At 61.4% G+C, this 17,630-nt stretch overlaps 2 protein-coding genes across 2 annotated transcripts in view; both read left to right on the top strand.

Annotated features, from left to right (window-relative positions):
• Ms4a15 (membrane spanning 4-domains A15) overlaps positions 1–4,467 on the top strand; it is a 6,052-nt gene extending 1,585 nt beyond the window's left edge. The window contains exons 3-8 of the mRNA XM_019208789.1: positions 3–156; positions 828–950; positions 1,305–1,361; positions 1,841–1,933; positions 2,065–2,178; positions 3,269–4,467. Coding sequence (XP_019064334.1) covers positions 3–156; positions 828–950; positions 1,305–1,361; positions 1,841–1,933; positions 2,065–2,178; positions 3,269–3,385 — 658 coding nt within the window. The 3' untranslated portion in view covers positions 3,386–4,467. The remainder of the gene's footprint in view (positions 1–2; positions 157–827; positions 951–1,304; positions 1,362–1,840; positions 1,934–2,064; positions 2,179–3,268) is intronic.
• A 2,634-nt stretch (positions 4,468–7,101) lies between these two features.
• On the top strand, positions 7,102–16,641 carry Ms4a10 (membrane spanning 4-domains A10). Its single transcript, XM_019208788.1, has 7 exons — positions 7,102–8,329; positions 8,820–9,250; positions 9,344–11,512; positions 12,027–12,061; positions 13,238–13,369; positions 14,100–14,213; positions 15,820–16,641. The coding sequence occupies exons 3-7, from the start codon at positions 11,005–11,007 to the stop codon at positions 15,928–15,930; spliced, it is 900 nt and encodes a 299-aa protein (XP_019064333.1). The 5' UTR covers positions 7,102–8,329; positions 8,820–9,250; positions 9,344–11,004; the 3' UTR covers positions 15,931–16,641.
• Positions 16,642–17,630: the final 989 nt, after the last annotated feature.

The raw sequence follows: 17,630 nt of genomic DNA, 5'->3' as shown, positions 1-17,630 counted from the left end.
CCGCCTCCGGCCCTCCTGCCCACCTCTGTGTGCCAGCCTCCAGGGGCCGTGCAGCTGGAGGAGCCACCGCTGGGGACGCAGACGCCCCAGGCCACCCAGCCGCCCGACCTGCGTCCCATGGAGATGTTCCTGACCGGAGAGCCCAAAGCTTTAGGGGTGAGATGACATCCTGTGACTGGCAGGGAGGGTGGCGGGCAGGGAGCAGCGGCCTCCCGGTGGAGGCCCTTCTGGGGCTCACAGGTACACCGCAGCCAGGAGAACCAGAGGGCGACGACACTCCAGCAAGGGCAGAGAGAGTACTGCCCCCGAGTGTGAGGTGGGAGCCGGGGCAGAACGAGCAGGTCCTGTTCATGGGGACACAGGAGGGAGACACAGCAGGGAGGTGGGAGGGGTAGAGACAAGAGGCAGGAGAGCCAGCTCCGGGGGTGACAGTGCATGAGAGATGGCTGTCAGGTCTTTCCCAGCCTCAGAGAGCCTTGGGAGAGCAGCCCGAGTGAGGAAAAATGGTAGGATGGACAGACAGACGGCGGATGGATAGACGGATGGGTGGATAGAAAGATGGATGGATGGGAGGGTGAGTGATGAGGGAGTGGAGAGATGAATGGATGAGTGGACAGATGGGCGGATGGATGGATAGGAGCAAGATAGGTATATAGATGTGCATGCATCCATATTACTTAGGAAAAACTTTAAGCAATTTAAAACTAACAGAGTTTATTGAGCACAGAATGAGCTGGCTTGGCTCCCAGATGCCGAGCTGCGCCCTGGGTCCCGAGGCTGTGGGGAGCCAGCAGGGAGCCAGCTGAGCTCTCGCCCTGCGCCCCCAGGCCGTGCAGATCCTCATCGGCCTCATCCACCTGGGCTTCGGCAGCGTGCTGCTCATGGTCCGCCGCGGGCCCCTGGGCATGCTCTTCATCCAAGGTGGCGCCCCCTTCTGGGGAGGATCCTGCGTGAGTGGGGGCCACGTCCAGTCCTCGTGCCTCCCCAGTCGTGTCCAGGAGCTGCTGGGGTGGACGCCGAGCCGCCAGCATCCCAGGCCTCCTTCCCTCAGCTCCTCACACCCCGCAGCCCCCCGGGCTCAGTGCTGGGGTCCTGGCTTCTCCTCCAGCCCCAGCCGCGGCCGCCAGGGTGCTGAGAACCGGGATAGGGCTCCAGAGGGAGGAGGGTTTGGGGCTGACAGAGTGCACCCTGCTGCCTGGGCACCTGGCCAGGAGGCCAGCGGTGGCCGGGAGGCTGTGCTGTGTCCCTGGGCAGGGCCACCATGGTGTGCCCACCCAGGCCTCCATGTCTACCTCCTGCCACAGTTCGTCCTCTCCGGGTCCCTGTCAGTGGCAGCTGAGAGGAGCCACACCCGCTGCCTGGTAAGCCCAGGAGCTCAGGGGTCAGGGTCGCCTGGGTCCACCCTGCCTGCTGACCGGCGCCCCCAGAAGCCCCGGAGAACGGATTGGCCACTGCAGGAGGGCAGAAGCCAGGACCTGCACAGGGGAGGGAGTCAGGGACAGGAGGGGAAGGTGCAGGACAGGGCCCCCCTGGGGTGGGGCACCCAGACAGAACGGGCCTACGAAGAAGGGTGACTTGTGCACAGCTGTCATCCCAGCACTCTGGGAGGCTGAGGCAGGAGGGTCACAAGCTCAAGTCCCACCTAGGCAAATCGGAGAGATCCCATCTCCCAATGAAAAATGCAAAGGGCTGGGGAAGCATTCAGTTCAAAGGCCCCGGGTTCGATCCCCAGTGCCACCAACAGCAAAGAAAAATACAGCCGGGCACCTGGGGAAACTGGGCAGGCCAGGCCCCTTCCTGCCTGTCCCTGTGTCCCTGTCCCTCCTGTCCACGCCCACAGGTGAGAAGCAGCCTGGGCACCAACATCCTCAGCGCCACGGCGGCCTTCGCGGGCACGGCCATTCTGCTCATGGACTTCGGTGTCACCACCTGGGTAACCCCGATACACTGCCCCATGGGGCGGAGCGCGGGGTGGGGCGGGGCACGGAGTGGGGCGGGGCACGGAGTGGGTGGGGACAGGGTCGGGCGGCCTAGCAGCTCCCCTGAGGAGGCTTTGGTCACCAGGACGTGGGCAGGGGCTACCTGGCAGTGCTGACCATCTTCACCATCCTGGAGTTCTTCATCGCCGTCATCGCCACGCACTTCGGGTGCCAGGCCACGCGTGCCCAGGCCAACGCGGTGAGCAGGGCAGCGGGAGCCCCAGAGCCTGCGCCTCAGGAAGGCTGAGTCAGGGCGGCCTCTGGCTCTGGCCCCTCCAGCTTCCCCCTGGGAAATAGCGTGGAGGAGGGGCTGCGTCCCCTGCAGGCCCCACCCCGGGCAAGGGAAGGGCATGGCTAGTAGTGGAGGTGGGGCTCCTTGCAGCCCCGGGCAGAAGCAGCTCATCCCGCAAGTGTCATAAAGAACCCACTGGTCAGAAAAGGGCTTCTGAAAGGAAAGTTTATTCCAACGGACAGGACTGAAATCAGGGGATTTAGCAGCCGGCTGGGAAAAGCTGAGTTTGTCACACCAGGGAGGATGGGCGGACACCAGGGAGAAGACTGGGGAAGGGGCGAGGCCTGCACAGGTGCTGAAGGCTAAGGAGTCCGGGTGAAAAGTTTGTGACCTGGAGCCCGGAGCTCAGAGCAGGGCAGGACGAGGATGGAGGAGGAACCAGGGGTGTAGGCCTCAGGCGGGATCCAGCGTTGGTCCTGGGAGGCAGCTGAGTCCCCTGTGGGCTTGAGAAGGGGAGGAGGGAAGGGAAAGCGCCAGCAGGGTGTATCGCAGGCAATCTGGGCCTGGCCTGGGCCTTTGTCTGGGGCTGCGGGACTAGCGGGGAGGGCGCTGGCGGTGTGGGTCTGTAGTACGCAGCAGGGGCGGCCTTCTGGCGCTGCATTGTCCCCGCAGCAGGACCCTGGGCTCCATGGCTTGCCCGGTTTGGGGGACAGCTGACGCTGTTTGCTGAAAGCGGCCTGTTTGCTTCGTCCGTTGGTTTGTGAAGGTCTCGCTAGGTCGGGCCTGACAGTAAGGAATGGAATGAGGACGAGAGGGGCGGGGCAGACCAAAGCTGGGCCTGTGGGGGCGCTGCCGGGGAAGAGGACCATTGAGGGGTCTGCGCAAGACGTCGGCACAGCTGTCATTCCGGCACTCTGGGCGGCTGAGGCAGGAGGGCTGCAAGTTCCAGCCCAGCCTGTGAAACTTAGAGACAGTGAAACTGCTTCAAAGAGAAGCAAAGAGCTGGAGCACCCCAAGCCCAGAGCCCGCCAGGACTCGCGCTTCTCTCTCCCTGCAGTCTGTTATCTTCCTGCCAGACGCCTTCCACACAGACTTCGAAGTCCCCAGCCTGGCTGCCTCCCCACCCCCTGCCTATGACAACGTGGCCTACATCCCCAAGGGATCCCCCGAGTAGCCAAGTGCTACCCCTCAGCCTGCCGCTCCCACCCCGCTGTCCCATCCCACCCACTGCACCCCAGGTGTGGGCCTTCTGTCTACCCCTCCCTCTGGGGCAGATGTCCAGCTGTGTGTCCTTCCCCTTCCCGGGGACACCCACCTGCCCAGCACCCAGAGCCTGGTGCTCCCGAGGGAAGAAGGCTCTGTCCTTGCCACTGCTTTGGCCTCAGATTCCCCACCCAGAAGCTACAGCATGGACCCAAGACCCTAAGCCCCTCCCGGTGCCCCTAGTCTCCTTATCTGCAATGTGGAGCTGGCTTTGGTTGGCCCAGCCCCCTGTCCAGGGACACAGTGGGCACCCTCACCTCAGGCATCTGCGCCCCTTGGACTGACCTCCCTCCGCCACTGCCAGGAGCGGGGCTGCCGGTGGGTTGCCAAGAGAACCAAGGGGGAACACCCCCCAAACCACGAGACACCTTAGTCCTGCCACAGGCCCTGGACAGCTCGTGCATCCCACACCACAGAGGAAAATAGCAGTGTGGCTTTGAGGTTGTGCGGCTCCACTGCAGGATTCTGCTTTCTAACCTCAAGGACATCCATGGCTGTCCCAGCAAAAGGGCACCGGTGTGTGGGAGGTCCCACTTCCTCTGGCCTCACCCCACCTAGAAGTCACATGGGTCCCACTCTACATGGAGGATCCTGAAGTTAAACCCATACCCAGGGCCACTGGACCACTAAGAATCTGGAATTCGAACCCAGCTCCCTCTGAAATCACCATGTGCTCTTACCCAAGAACCCCCAAGCACAATCCAAAGTGCTTCCCACCCAAAGGCTGGACAGGACTGCATTCATCCCCACTCCCACTTCATCCAACAAACTCCTACTCCTCCCTCAAGACCCAGTTCAACTGCTGTCCCTGCCAGGAGTCTTCCCAAAGTTGGGGTAATCATGGACCCCTCGTTGGACTAGAGCACAACAAGCAAGTTACCACAAGGAGACCTTCACTGCCAGAGTCCAGCCCTGCAGAGCTGGGTGGGAACTGACCTTAAAAATCAAGGGAGGAGCCTAGTGTGGTGGCCCATGCCTGTCATCCCTACACTCTGGGAGGCTGTTGCAGGAAGGTTACAAGTTCAAGCTCAGCCAGGGCAACTTTGTGACTTAGCAAAGCCCTATCTCAAAGTAAACAAATAAAATGTTAAAAGGGCCCGGGAATGTGGCTCTGTGTGAAGGCCTATGTTCAACCCTGAGTACCAACGAAAGAAAAAGTTAAAAGAGGAGATGGGTACTGAGAGCTTAGAGTTTAAGATCATAAAGTGCAAATGTGCCTGAGGATTTGGGAGCAGATTCTGGCTGCTGAGAGCTGAGGGGAGAAGTTTGGAGGGGAGGGCAGGGGTGGAAGAGGGGATGTGGCCCAGCAGGGACCCCAGTTCTGTCCTCTGCCAACTGAGTCCCTCAAAAGGACTGGGCCAAACACAGACCAGTCGGAGGGACTGAGGACTAATTGGTCGATGCCTCCTCCCAGCCTAGGCTGCCACCCAAGGAGACAGAGAGGCCCCTAGAGCTGTCCCATCCAGAAAGCAAGGGGCTGTACAGGCAGCAGGTGGCAGAGCCATCTGGGTACACAGCCTGCGGCCCAGCCACGGGTAAATCAGCTCAGGCTCCTGTGCTTCCCGAATGGCCCTGCCAGTGGGGCATGCAGATCGGAGCTGCATCTTTATAAGAGAGAGCAGCAGGACACTGGCCCCCACAAAGGCCAGGAAAGCCTCAGCAGAGGACAGAGAGGAGCTGGGGGGCAGGACAGTGGGCAGTGAGTGGGCTTCCTGAATGGGAGTTGGAGAGGACTTCCAGCTGGAGACTGGCATGTCCCAGAGGGAAATCAACAATGATCTGAACATGTGACCGGGTGTACTATGTTCATGGATCAGGCCGCTCAACTGCTTTATGGTGTCACTTAATATACGTCCCTTCAAAATCCCCACAGTTTGGAGGGGTTCACAAGCTCATTCCAACATCCATATGGAAATTCAAAGGACCCAAAAGACTCACAAAAATTTTTAGGAGAATTAGTATAAAGCAGAAATTCAGACAGTACAGTTTTAGTCAAAAATAGACAACTAGACCAATGAAACAAAAATGTGAAACAGACCCACACATAGAGTAATTTGATCTGTGAAGAGCGCCCATCTGCTGCTCAGTGGAGAAAGATATCTTTTTCGACAAATAGTTCTGGAGCCCCTGGATGTTATATAGAAAATAAAATGAACTCAACTTTTCCTCACATTTTACAAAAAAATTAATTCAAATTGGATCATAGGTCTCAATTTTAAAGTTAAAACAAGCTTCTAAAAGAAAATTAATTTTAAAAAAAGAAAACGAGAAAAACATCCTACTTCACAATAAGCAAAGACTCCTTAAACTAGACACACGCACAAACAAATAACCATAAAACATGAATAAATTAGAATTTATTAAAATTAGAATTTCTGGGGCTGGGGAGTTACCTCAGTGGTGCCGCCGCCTGCTTGCTTAAAACCTACTGAGATTCCACAGCTCATCAGAGTGGATGAGTAAAGACTTCTGGCCAGCCATGGCGAGCAGAGGGCTTGGCCTCTTCCACGTGGCTGGAGGAAGGATGCCCTGACACCACCACTTGGGACAGGTCTACTAAAGCCACTCACATATACAGGCTTCAGCCCAGCAGGTCTGTCCTGCACACTCCCGAGGGATCTGTGAACATCCACCAGAGACAGGTATGCGAGTCTGAGGTGACACCTCCTCGCAATAGGTGAGAACATGAAACATCTCAGATGCCCAGGAGCAGCAGAACAAGTAAACACCCACGTGATCGATGACAAGCACGATGAACTTTTTAAATTGATTACAGTAAAAAAAAAAAAAAGACCACTAATCCCTCCAAATACTCCCCTCATTGTGGCACATTTACCACATGTTTCCTGCCACTCCCTGCGGCAGCTCTGGGGTCCTCTTTCCTGAGCATCTCTGGCCACCTCGATGACCTCAGTGGATTCAAACCTTCCTCTTTCACAGTCACTTTGCCTTGGAGAAGAGCCGGAAGTCACACAGTGTCAGGTCTGGCGAATGAGGTGGATGAGGACACAGCAGCATGTTGTTATTTGACAAAAATTGCCATAAATGTTTGTTCAAAGAGGAGTGATCAAGTAATATGGTAAATACTGACATAAACAACTTTATTACTATACAAGACCTTGTTATAGGTTAGCTCAGGATCAAGAATGTCCCCAAAGCCCTCATGCACTCATAGCCCAGGCTTTTGGAAGGTGACCAAACCCGGGATGCGATTGATGCCTTCTGGTTGGGTCCCTGGGACGTGGCCGGAAGGGTGCACCACCTGCCCAGCTCCTCCTCCTCACTGCTTCCTGGCCACCACGCGGTGAGCAGGTCTCCTCCGCCAGGCCCCTCTGCCTCACACTGAGGGCACTGGGTGTTGTGCCACCCACCAGGGCAGTGACAGGGAGACACATTGCCATCGGTCCCCCGCACACCCCACGCTTCAGACCCTGTCCCATTGCTCTTGGCAGTGTGGCCTTTACCATTGCAAGTCGTTTTAAATTTAAACACCCACTGCATGTTTTGATCACCCTGTGAACTGTGGTGCAGCAATTTAAGAGAGAAAAATGAGGGGCCGGGGATGTGGCTCAGTGATTCCACCACCTACCTCTCAAGTGCAAAGTCCAGAGTTCAATTGTGGGGGTGGAGCGTGAAATGAAAAAGAACACCCTGGGCTCCGTCTAAGGTGAGTCTGTGTGGAAGGCTGGGCCCTGCGAACACGCACCGCTTCATGCACTGCTAAGTACCCAAGAACTGACCACAGCTGAGCCTTGGGGACTGGGTATGCACGTAGGTCACAGCCAACAGAGCAGACCTGATCCTGCCTGCCATTATGTGTGATCTCCTGTCCTCCGAAAGGAGGGAAGAGACAGGAAATGAGCCCTGGCCTCACAGCCAGCCACGGGGTGGGATCCCCACCAGAAGACCCTCCCAGACCCACTCGGGCTGACCACAGGACCACCGCCGGGCCCATCGGGTGGAGGCTGTGGCTCTGCCGCTGTCCATGTCCTCTCCCTCCACCCTGGGGCGCTCTCCATCCCCGCCTCTGGGGCCTCCCTGCCATGTCCCTGGCCAGCGGCCGCCTCCCCAGCAACAGGACTGAGGAACTGATGCTGGCGGCCGCAGCTCCGCCCTCCCACCCCAGGGACTGCGCCACCGCTGCCCTCCTGCACCATACCCCTTCCATCGCGGCTCTCGTCCACACCCACCGCGCCTCAGAGGTCCCGGCCTGGCCTGGCCTTGCCTCGCCCACCTGCCCCAGGCCACTGTCGCTGACCTCCTTGTCACAGAGTCTTCCAGCTTTTCCAGCTCCTTCCTCGCTGGCACAGGAACCCAGACGACACCCGAGGTCGCCATCCTCACCTGTCACCTCCTGGGGCACCCGTTTCCCTCTCCCTCCACTGTGTCCCAGGTCACCCTGTCCCTCAGGCCCACTGTGGCCCTCCCTCAGCTGGAGGGACACAGCCAACCCCACAGCCCTCTGTGCTCCTGCTGCCCCTCCCCTCCTCCTGCCCAGACACCAGGGCCCAGGGCACTGGACCCCACCTGCCTCCCGTGTGCCCAGTGCAGAGCCGCCCAGCCCCACTCCTGGATCACAGCCTCGGGCTCTGCTAAAGGGCAGGAGTCACCGAGGCTGCTGTCCTTGTCCTCGGGGCCAAGTCCACACTCTGGCTGCAGGCCCTGGAGATGCAGCTACCGCCCAGTCTGGCCTCTGCCCGCCAGCGGCTCCCTGCTGGCCTCCCTCGCCTGCTCATCCCGGCTTCTACCCTCCATCCACTCTGTTAGACAATGCACCTGGCCTGTGGCCGCTGGACCAGTCACCACCGCCGGCTGTGGCTTCGCCCAACACAAATTCCTGTCGTGACGTTCTGAGGTCAGAGGCACTGAAACTGAGGGATCAGAGTGGGGGAGCCAGCTGCCCACCCTTGGCGTCCTCGGGAGCCGCCCCGTGTCCATGCCTTCCCATGTGCTTCCCCGTCCCTCTCTCGGCCACGCTGGCAGTCAGACACCTGCCCCACCCCAGGTCCTGGGCTGCATCTCCATGCAAAGCCTCAGCCCTGGGTGGGAGCAGTCACAGGGAGGGCCAGGCGGACTGCGGGCATCCTCCTCTGGCCACAGGCTGAGGACCCCTAGGGTGGGGCCTGTCCTGCCCAGGGCTCCTAGCTGCTTTGGCCAGAGGGGAGCTGTTCAGAGAACAGGCTGGGCAGGGTGTCCCAGCCAGGCTGCAGGGGCATGAGCCCCTCTGTGGGGACGACATTGTGCTCACTGCCCTGGTGCGAGTGACCACACCAGACACGACACACGGGACTCAGCTTTGCGTCGAGCCCTGGCCAACAAGTGGTGTTGTTACCCCCACTTCACAGGGGAAAACTGAGGCTGGAGAGGTCGCATAACTCACTCAGGGACAGCAGAATCTAAGGGGCAGAGCTGAGATTTGAACTCGTGCACAGCAAGCCGGAGCGGACAGCCCTGGCACAATGCTGCCCGCCGGCCCACCCGCCCGCCACCCTGTGTGTGACAACATGGAGAGAAGCAGGCAGAAAGGGGGAGCCCCTCTGCCCCCATGCCAAGTCCCTCGGAGGGATGCACACTGCACTTCCGAGCTCTGAGGAGTGGGGCCGGCAGCCCAGAGCAGTGTGCAGACAAGACCAGGGATTAAGCCCAGGGCCTTTACTCCGAGCAACACACACCCTTGGTTCTTTTTATTTTTGAGAGAGGGTCCCACTAAGCCCTGAAGTTACCCGGCCTAGGCTTGAATTTGCAATCCTCCCGCCTCAGCCTCCCAGGCTTTCAGGTGAGTGTCACCTGTGTCTGAATGCTGGGGGCTCCCAGTGGTGCCATGAGGCTGCACTTGTTAAGTCCATCTGTTTTGGAGAAAAACCCACAGAGAGGAGGCTGAGCACTGAATCTTGCTGTGGAAGCGCTGGAAATTTTCCAGAACTGACAGGTGCTGTGGAAACGCCCAGCCTCTGACTGCCGCGGTCACGGCCCCATCACCCCAGCGCTGCCCCTGGACCCGGCCCTTGCAGAAGGGACATCGCCACCAGGAACAGGAGGCCTGCGGAAGGGCACTGGGCTGTCACCGGGGGGGGGGGCCTCTGACAGCCCCTGGGCGGGTGGCAGGGGTGGTTCCCGGGCAAGAGCCAAAGTCTAGGTGTAAAGATGGCCTGATTGCCTGGCGCCGTCGCCCAGGTAGGGCGAAGCCACAGCTCGGCAAGGTGGAAGTCCCCAGGCTGGTGAGTGGTCCCCAAGACTCCAGATCCCCATGGGCTGGGCAGCCCTGGAGCTCAGTCCCACCGGGACCCAGGGGCCCAGGCTTGTGCCCCAGCTCAGTGCTGGCCTCGAGGTGGGGACCAGCAGCGTAAGTGCAGCTCCCTGCCTGCTTGGAGGCTGTGGAACAGGGGACGGGCGGTGGCAAGGATGTGGGGGGCCGGGGTCCCCACCTGGGCCCCTCTGCAGCAGGCGCTGCCCGGGGGCTGGCAGAGCGTGGACCAGCCTCCCCCTCTGGCCCTGCAGACCCCAGGCACAGGGGCCAACTGGAGAGCACAAGGCAGCTGAGCACCTTGTGCTCCTGAAGGCATGGGGGCATGGCTGCTCCCAAGCCTGCGCTGCACCCCGATCCTCACCAGTGGCTCCTGTCACAGGGTGCCGCTCAGGGCCACCCACCCCTCCATTCCCTGCTTGTCATGCACTCACATGCGCACACGCACACACCCTCCAAGGCTCTCCTGCGTCCTGGCCTCCACAGCTGCCATGCCGACCAGCCCTGCCGCTTGGCTGGGACCTCCCTGGAGAGCTACCCAGGCCCAGGCAGCCCCTGCCCCGCGTGCAGGGAAGGAGAGATGGCCACCGATGCAAACAACCTGTCCGAGGCCAGCTAGGGGCAGAGCCGGGGCCTCCACACTTGCCTGCCCCGCCCTCCCAGAGCAGAAGACCTGGGTGAAGAGGAGCAGGACCGAGCCCTGCCCAGCTCCCAGGGCTGGGGGAGAACTTGAGGCACAGCACCTCCCCCTCCTGTCATGGGGGCTCCTGGCTGCCCCCCACCACCCCCGATAGCAGAAAGTGGCCCTGGGGTCACACCTGCCAAGCAATACCACAAGGAAACCAAGGGACGGCAGAGGACAAAACCCCAAAGTTTACCGTCAAAAGCAGAAACAATGACACAGAATTGCTGGGCTGTGTCCACTGAAGTTGGGGGATGCACTTAAGGTAAAACCAGGGGGCTCCACCAACAGAGTTCTCAGCCCTTTAATAGGGGAAGCGCGAGAAGGTGGAGTCCAGGGCTTCCCAAACTCATTAGACCACGGAACCCTTTTCCTGAAGCTCCATTACAGCCAGGGTTCCATGGAACCCAATGTGAGAGAGGCTGTTCTGTCTCCTTGCCTCACCAACTGTATTTGAACCACGCCCCTGCCACAGCTCCCAAGATGCCTGGGAGGGTGCTCTCCGCCAGCGCGCAGAGACTCATGCCCCTGTGGACCCCACGCCAAAGCCTCAGGCGCACCTGAGAGCCTTTCCCTCTGCCCACAGCCGGGCCCAGTGGAGCCGATGGCGACAGATGCCTGCGGAGCCGCCCTGGAGATTTCGGTCCCCAGCTCCACGGCTGGGGGGCTCCCACCTTACCAGGCCCTCGGCCCGGCCCAGCCAGGACGGGCAGGTCCACCCCAGGGCACCCTGCCAGCTGCAAGCCCACACTTCAGGAGGAGCAGGGAGAGCCTGCTGCTGGGGCTGGGCGTGAGTGTCCGGGCCGGGGAACAGCAGGGGCTGCACCAGAAAGCCTCTGCACACATCCGCCTGCTGCCTGTCCTTGCCGCGGTGCTGGAGAGGGTCCTGCAGGGAGCCCCTCAGGCCACCCGTGTCCCCCAGGTCCTCCACCTCTTCCTCGGCATTCTGACCCTGACCTTCGGGAGCTTCCTGGCCACCACCGTTGGGGAGGCTCACCTGGTGGTGCTGAAGTGCTGGTACCCGTTCTGGGGCGCCGCCTCCGTGAGTGGGGCCCAGGGAGCAGGGAAGAGCACAGCTCAGGCGGGCACAGCTCCCGGGCTCCTGGACCTCAGCTAGGAGCTCTGAGTTCTGCGCTGTGGCCCTGAGCGGGGCAGCACCTGGGCAGGTGGGAGGAGACCCCGCCCCTCTCCCTGCGCTCACCACCCCGGCTCCCTGGCAACTGAGTCACTGCCCTGGTTCCCTGCAATCCTCTGCCCCCACTGCCCGCTCTCTGAGATGTCACCACCGGGCCTCGGGTTGCTGTCCTTGGTGACGAACTCGGGAGACAGGAAAGCAGTGTCCCATCACAGAGGGACCATCGGGCCTGCAAACCACGCTCGGAAGGGGCCAGGCGTCCTAAGGGCAGCGCAGCCAGGTCCCAGCTTCAGCAGGGAACAGGTGGGGGGTCTCTGAGGGCACCGCGCTGGCCAGAAGCCGGGACACCTGCCCTGGCAAGAACACGGCACCCTGCCCCGTTGGCCACCAGCTTCTTGGAAAGGGGGAAGGAAATCAGTGGGCTTTGCAGAACCCCGAAGCCCCCTTGACTTGCGGGTCCTGCCCTCAGTTCCTTGCTTCCGGAACCTCAGTGCTGACCATGGGGAAGCTGCTCAAGTCCTCTCTGGTGAGTTGGCGCCTGGAGATTGTGCGGGACTTCGAGGGCAGCTGTGCAGAGCGGCGCAGGAGACGCTGGTGGCAGCAGAGCAGAAGGACCTGGGCTGAGCGGGCCTCCCTCACCGTGAGGCCTGCGCCTGAGGCCCGTGCCCGGCACTGCCCCTGCCCAGACACCCTCGCCATGCTTTGGTGCACCTCACTCTCCCGCCCCAGCTCCGGCCCGAGGGGACCCACATTGTCCTGCACACAGCGTAGGTCCCACCCTGTCACCGCGCTGTCCCCTCCTAGGCTCCCTGGGCCTCAGCGCTCACCCGCAGCCTCAGGCCCATGGGCTGCCGTCCTGCCTGGCCCTGAACCCGCGCCACCCCCTCTCCCCCAGCTGCGACTTCAGACCCTGTTGCAGCCTTCCTTCTGCACCCTGGGTCTTCCCCGACCCCCGTGGCCAGCTTCCGTCCCCACAGCCCCAAGGTGGGCGCAGAGTGGCCCCAGCACAGGCCAGACAGGCGGAGGTGGGGAGAGGGGGAGGATAGGTCTTGCAAATCATGTTCCACAGCCACAGCCCACAGCGGGGTCCTCGTGCCATCTGCACAAAGCCCAGCCCGGCCCTGCTGTTCTGTGCCCTTGCCCGGGCTGGCACATGGCTGTCCCCTGCAGGACAGGAGGACATTTATACAGTTGTCCTAGCAGAGGCAACAGAGGCCTGACAGAGGCTACCAGGTCCCCAGCCTCCCCTTCCAGAACTGAGGACCCAGGAGCCCAGGCTGTGCCCAAGCACAGGGACGCTGGCTGCAGAGATGTCTGTCCCAGTCCAGATGTGGTCCCCTGTGCCTGTTGTTTTTCTCGTTGGCCTCTGGCAGGCCCACAGGACCCGGGACGGGCATGGGGACAGGGTGGTATGAGGCTCCTCACTCTTTCCTGGGTCCTTGGGGTGTCGTGCCCCCAGCCAGCAGGCACATCCGCCGAGGGTGGTCAGGCTGGCCTCAAGGGGCCATGTCCTTCTGCACCACTGAGCTACATGGCCCAGAGCAGCCTCAGACTCTGAAGCTGCGTGCCCCACAGGAGCTTCAGGGTCACCCTCGGGGTTCAGGAGCCTCATCACAGTGCCCAGGGACAGCAGAGCGCCCGGGTCAGGACACGAGCTATCCGCAGGGAGAATGAGGACCTGGACACCCCTCTCTGCCTATAGATGGCGTTGTGCCTGGCCACGAGCCTGGTCAGCTTCCTCTGTACCCTGGCTGGCCTCTTCGTCCTCTGCAAGGACCTCTTCCTGGAGACCCCGTTTCCCAGGCCAGACCGGACACCGTACCCTAATCCCAAGGTGAGTGCCCACCATCTGGGGAAGCCTCCTGCAGCCAGGCCTGGTACAACGGGGTGCCCAGCTGGGCCACAGGTCAGCACCAGGAACTGGACAGGGCCTCACTCTGCTAACCCTAGCCTTGTGTGTGTATGTGGGGAAACTGAGGCCCAGAGAGGGAGAGGAGTCTGAGGTCACAGAGCAAATCCAGGACCAGACCTAGAACCACCTGTCGCTCACCAGGCTGTCAATAGTCTCTGCAGAGGCCACTGTCACCTACAGCCTCCCAGCAGCCAAGCACAGCCCCGCACTGTCACCCCCAGTTTACAGGTGAAACTCGAGGTCCAGAGAGGCTAAATTAGTGGACCAATGCCACACAGCAAGTCGGGGGTGGAGGGTGACCCAGTACTCCCTTCACCCCGGCTCCACCTCGGCAGGGTCTCAAGGCTCCAATCCCGGGACTGGCCTTCCTTGCCCCACCCTGCACACGTGGACATGCACACGTGGGCATGCACACGTGGACACACATGTGGACGCACACTTCCCAGTGCAGGCCAGCGGCAGGCCACACGGTGGTCCTCGCCCCTCTCCCCTCCGCCCTCCCGGCCTCAGTATCCCAATCGGTCAGTAAAGATGGCAATGGCACTCTGAGCCCACTTCCAGCTCCCGGGGACCCAAGAGGCCCCACAGCCTCAGACACCAGTGCCCAGGCCCACGCCTACGGATCTAAGCCCTGCCCATCCCCTCTGCCCAGCAGGCCCACGTCCAGCAGTTGGAGCTGGCACTGCTGTGCTGCACCACCCTGGAGTTGCTGCTGACGGTGCTGACAGCCATCGCCGCCCACAGACGGGCCCGGCAGTGGGCACAGGTGAGCCTGCCCACAGCAGCCCTGTGCTCGGGGAGGGAGCGGGTGTGTGAACAGAGGACAGGTGAGAGGGCTGCCCAGGGACACACCAGGCACTCCAGAGCCTCGGCCACCATGCTGGGCAGCATCAGACCCATGGGTGGGATGAGGGGTCCCATGGACGGCATGGGCAGGGCCCTGTGGTGACCCCTGTGGCACCAGACAGTTTACACGCCATCGTGTCCACAAGACGACTCAACACCAGCTTCCCAGCGTCCGGCAGGCTCTTGCTCCCCCACCACAGAAAGGTAAACTGAGGCTCAGTGTGGCCTCACCTCTTCCCAAGGCCATGGAGACATCAGGGCTCTGCTCAGGCAAGTCCAGCCCATGCCCGAGCCCTGTCTGCTGGACACGGCCTTCAGATAGGAGACCGGTCCCTGCAGGCCCAGTGAGCCAAGCAGCAGGGTGCCCAACACTCATGCTACTCGTGTCTTTGATTTTGTTAGTACCTGTTTGCCATGCACAGTGATTGCACTCATCGTGGGAGATGGTGCATAGCACATAGCACATAGCACATCTTCATCTCTTTGCATCCCCTTCCTGCCCCTCCATCTCTTGATCCCCTTCCCATCTGATCATTTAGCGGGCATTGATTTTTTTTTGTCGTTGTTTTTTGAGACAAGGTTTCCCAACATAGTTCGGGCTGGCCTTGAGCTCCCAGCAATCCTCCTGCCTCAGCTTCCCAAGTGCTGGTGGCACCCCCATGCCCTGCTCCCCTTCCTGTCTGAGAACACTCTATCCCCACTTCCTTTACCTTTACCTTGCTCTTTGATGTATTTACACTTCCGGTTTCTCACGGAAGAGAAAGCACACAATACTCAGGCTTGAGTGTCCCATGTACTCCGCTCGGCTCTGCGGCCTCAGGCCCTCCCTGCTGTGAACACCGTGAACCCCTCTGTCCACAGCCCGGCACCCTGCACAGCGGACACTGGTGACACTCAGGCTGTGTGCCTATGTTCCATGCTGAGTCTCCACGTGGGCAGATGTGAGGCCTCAGTTTTATTCACCACCAAGCAAAGATGTCAGGAAGGAAGTGGCCAAGCCGAGGGAGCCGGGGCTCAGAGGCTGCAGCCCTCCTGTCGCACTTGTACCTGCCCGGGTCTCCGCCCTGGGCCAGGACGGGCTCAGAGCTGCTCACTGCTGCCCAACTCAGCCCAGGATGCCTTGCTTTAAACACGGGTGTGAGCGCAGGTCTGTAGCAGAATGGCCAGGCTCTGACCCTGGGGCTGGGAGAATCTGCCCGCCTCGGCCGGCTGAGGGGATGGACAGTGGGCTCTGCAGCACTGGACAGGGAAGCCACTCAGCTCATCATGAGGCCCAGCAGGGAGCGGGGAGAGGCGAGGCCTGGCCCGGCCCAGGTTAGAGACCCCACGGGCAGGCAGCAGTCAGCAGGGCTGTTGGGCCACACTGTGTCCAGGGGTAGGAGGGGACGACGAGGGCTGGCACCTTCTCAGGCAGGGAGGCCCCATGGGTCCCTTGCTGTGCAGCCTTGCTCCCCACCTGCATGGGAACCTCAAGTTTCCCAGGAGGGCTGTTGTCCCCCGGGCCACACAGGCAACTCTCCTTGCAGGACACAGGCAGCTCCCCTCCGGCACCCCCCGCAGACCTGGAACTGTGGCATCCGCACCCGTCGCCCAGGCCTCCACCATCCTACGAGGAGGTGACCCGAGGTGAAGCCTAGGCAAGCAGAGGTGAAGAGGCCCCAGCCACCAGGCCTCCGAGACGCACGTGGCCACCCCCCGCCCTTCCCCTCCAAGGCCTCCCCGCCCTTGGCCTCCATCCACACAACACCCACCTGACAGCACCCACACGACACCATCCACACGGATCTGAGGCTGTCTGGATTCTCCTGTCTACACCGCCTCCTCCTCTCTGCCACCTCTGCTGTCCCCTGGGCCCCGGCCACTGGTTGGTCTCTGCACCTGATCTGCCACTGCACCTCTGTGGCTGTGGTGTGGAACACAAGCAGAACTTGCCAGGCCTGATGGGAAAGCACCCTTTCACCAGAAGGGAGGGTGCCGTGGACTCGCAGCCGAGCGTCTGGAGACCCGGATGCCACCCCAGCCCGTGGGCAGCTGATTGCGCCACTGGACTCAACGCCTTCACTCCTGGCCCCCGTGACTTCCTATAAACGACGCTGGGCTCCAGTGACAGCCTGGCCCTGACACTGCCTCTGGGCAGTGTCCCCTCAGAAAGACGAGGCCTTTGCAGGCAGCCCCTGAGAGCCACGCAGCACAGCCAGTGGAGGCCACAGCCGGGCGGCTTGTCACACCCACCTGCCGAGGGGGCACCACAGCTTTTCTGTTTGTAATGAAGCCGCCTGCGTCATTATCAAGCAGGAAGGTGTAGGAATGACCTCTTTGTGACACACGGTCCAGTCATTAAACTAACTCTACACCACTCTGCAGAAACCAGCATCCTAAGCTCGCACTTTCAGGCTGCGATTCACACGGAGTTGTTTGCACAGATTCTGAACAGGCTGAGCTGGGGCAAGGCCCAGACCCCTGCCTGGTCCAGATCCAAGCCTGGGCCCAGGATTCTCACTCACAAGACGGGAAGGCAAGGCAAGGCGGGCGGCGGGACGGGGCGCTGGTGTGTGCGGCTTGTCCAGGTGTCCCAAGGACGGAGAGGCCAGTGAAGACAGGGTGCGGGCAAAGGCCCCAGGCCTCAGGGGTCGCCTTGCTTTGGAGATGTGCATGAGCCGCTGTCCCCGCCCACCCCTTCCCCATTTTTGTCTCCCCGGCCCCGGCCCCATGCCAGCATCCCATGAGGACTCAGCACCTCGCTGTCCCTCTGCTGCTGGCGTGGACCCTGCGAGCCCCGTGTCAGCCACGTGTGCTGCTGGATGCCTTGCTGTGCCTCTGGCTCACACCGTGACAGCTGGTAGCCTCCACCTGCTCCTCAGATGGGGAAACTGAGGCCAGATCCTCCTTGTCTCCCCGGCCCCGGCCCCATGCCAGCATCCCATGAGGACTCAGCACCTCGCTGTCCCTCTGCTGCTGGCGTGGACCCTGCGAGCCCCGTGTCAGCCACGTGTGCTGCTGGATGCCTTGCTGTGCCTCTGGCTCACACCGTGACAGCTGGTAGCCTCCACCTGCTCCTCAGATGGGGAAACTGAGGCCAGATCCTCCCTCGGGGGCTATGTCTGTGCTGCAGGTAGCCTGTCCCCACCCCTCTAGCCGCATCAGATAGCTCAGCCCTGGGCCCCAGCTCCTGGAGGGTGACAAACTGGCCACAGTGACCATGGTGGCCCCTCCCCTGGGAACATGGGGTTCTCCTCCTGAACAGGGAGATCTTACCCCTGGGGCAACCGAAGGTGCTGGGGGTGAGTGGGCCACTGTGCCGGGGTGGGAACAGCACCGGGATGGAGCCTGAGGCACA

Source organism: Fukomys damarensis, unplaced genomic scaffold (genome assembly GCF_012274545.1).
Source record: "Fukomys damarensis isolate Sample0158 unplaced genomic scaffold, DMR_v1.0_HiC HiC_scaffold_27, whole genome shotgun sequence".
Lineage (NCBI taxonomy): Eukaryota > Metazoa > Chordata > Mammalia > Rodentia > Bathyergidae > Fukomys > Fukomys damarensis.
The sequence above is the reverse complement of the archived record's forward strand: the minus strand, read 5'-3'. Positions and strand labels throughout refer to the sequence as shown.